General features: G+C 42.6%; 1 protein-coding gene across 1 annotated transcript; it reads right to left on the bottom strand.

Moving 5' to 3' along the window:
* Nucleotides 1–376: 376 nt before the first annotated feature.
* On the bottom strand, nucleotides 377–2049 carry her6 (hairy-related 6). Its single transcript, XM_056750704.1, has 4 exons — nucleotides 1735–2049; nucleotides 1511–1606; nucleotides 1316–1403; nucleotides 377–1181 (listed from the first exon to the last, which is right to left on the bottom strand). The coding sequence occupies exons 1-4, from the start codon at nucleotides 1840–1842 to the stop codon at nucleotides 664–666; spliced, it is 810 nt and encodes a 269-aa protein (XP_056606682.1). The 5' UTR covers nucleotides 1843–2049; the 3' UTR covers nucleotides 377–663.
* Nucleotides 2050–2316: the final 267 nt, after the last annotated feature.

Below are 2316 nucleotides of genomic sequence, written 5' to 3'. Positions count from 1 at the left end.
TGTCAACTTTTTACTGCTCTCGCACTACTCATTTTACGTATATTTTAAAAGATACACAATGCATTTCGAAACCGTTTTAAAGTGGCTAACAAATCATCTTATAGAGGCTTCCCTTATACATCAGAATAAAACTTTGTATGACATGAGTTGCACGTTAAATTTAACTCTTTTTTTCACAGGGTTATTAAAAAAAATTGCCAAATCCTTCCGTGTTTGTTTTATTACGTTGAAGAGAAACAACAACAATTTAATTTCCAGCTTAGCATACAGTAGTTTTTGTTTATACAAAAACCTAACCGACTGCTTATTTTAAGGTTAGTAACTCTGAAGGTAACTACCCACAAAATATTAGAATAAAACTAAAAACGGAGGCAAATGTTTTTTTATATTTCATTTATTTGTCTTCCAAAAAGAAGAAACTTGAAAGCGCATTCTACATATCTTTGGCATCACAACGTAGAAAAGATACCGCAAATATAAAAATGCAATGAAAGTAATTCAACAATACAAAACTTATTTCAATATGAACTTGCTATACAAATACAAATATAGTGCATTATATCTTAAATCACATTTGATAAAAAGAACAAAAAAGTAACGCTGATCAAAGAAAACAAGTGTCATTTGTCTTTAAGAGTCTTTTAAGAGTTTTTACGTCATAGTCTACCAAGGCCGCCAAACGGAATCTGACGTGACGGACGGTGCTCCCGGAGACACGGCCATTGGGACCGGTGTGCTGGAGTTGTTGGCGTACACTGGAATAACGGGGCCGTTTGGGCCAAAGGCAGCGTTCGGGATCAAAAAAGCGAATTGTCCGTCTGTTGCGGGTACAAGCTGGAAACCTCCGTACAGTTTTGTTGCATCAGAAGTCAAATTTGGGGAAGACCCGCTCTTGCAGGGGACTCCACCGAGGGGCACAACGTTGGCTTGCTGAGTCGCGTTTGGGATTTGAACCATGGGCTGACTGAAGGTCGGATGAGGCCCTGCAGGTATCTGGTGCTGTGTTGGATAATTCATGGCGTTGATCTGTGTCATGCAGCTGGCTAAGTGACCCAGCAGTCGGGTCCTGACCTCGGTGTTAACCCCTTCACAGGTGGACAGGAACCGGGTCACCTCGTTCATGCATTCGCTGAATCCAGCTCTGTATTTCCCAAGAACGGTGGGATCCGTGTTCAGGGCAGCTGTTGGTACATGAAAAGACATTCGATCAGATCCCTGAATATGAAAGAACCTTATGCAGGATTTATATTATTTTGTGACTATTTGGTAATGCGCGACTTTTGTCCTGAAGTTCTAACAGAGTTCTTAGACTTACCAGTCATTTGTGCCCGCTGCATGTTCCTCAGATGTTTCACTGTCATCTCCAGGATGTCTGCCTTCTCAAGTTTAGAATGTCTGGAGCTCTGTGTCAAAACAAGAGTTTAACTTTAGACGCGTTTCCATATGAAGCGATACATCAACATTAACACATTTAATTGTAAGGCTCAAGAGTCCGAATTATAGCACTTACGTCTTTTTTCAGAGCATCCAAGATCAGTGTTTTCAGCTGTCCCAGGCTTTCGTTGATTCTTGCTCTTCTTCTTTTCTCCATAATGGGTTTAGAAGACTATAAAAAGCAAAATAAGCATGCGTCAAAATGCATTCTGAATCCAACCGCTTTGACAACCACACTTCAATGCAATGCGATGCTCATTTGAGAATAAATGCTTGCGGTTGTGTGGTAAAAACACATACCTTTCTGTGCTCTGAAGCCGTTTTGGGTTTATCGGGGGTTGTATTCATGCTCCCCGGAGTCGCGGCAACCGGAGAAGATGAGTTTTTTTCCATTATATCGGAAGGCATCTTCTCTTGGAATATCCTTAGAGATTTGTATAGAAATCCCCCCGTGTAATGTCTTCTGTTTGAGTAAATCTTAAGTACGCCGATACAGTTCCAGATATGAATGGATATCCTTACGAAGTGTCCCGAGTTCAACTTTTGCGGCAATGATGTCACAATCTCTGATTTCACCGTTCGCCAGCGGTCGTAGCAACTGCCTGCCTCAGCGTAGTGTTGGTCTTATTTATATCTCCGACTGCACGCGAACGGCTCGTGTGAAACTTCCCAAACTTTCTTTCCCACAGTAACTTTCTACCAATCAGCGTGAGGGACACGCGGCCCGAGGGGAGGATGGCTCGTGGTCGGCGCCCCTCCATTGGTTGTTTAGCGTTTGAGCGGGTGGCCAATGGCGCGCGGCCGGGTTTAGGGCACAACCGGGACTGCCTTCAATCATTCAGTTTACATATTAACACTTAAGAGACAGTCTCCGAACAGAAA

Source organism: Triplophysa dalaica, chromosome 6, assembly GCF_015846415.1.
Source record: "Triplophysa dalaica isolate WHDGS20190420 chromosome 6, ASM1584641v1, whole genome shotgun sequence".
Classification (NCBI taxonomy): Eukaryota; Metazoa; Chordata; class Actinopteri; order Cypriniformes; family Nemacheilidae; genus Triplophysa; species Triplophysa dalaica.
This window is presented reverse-complemented; position numbering and strand designations above follow the sequence as displayed.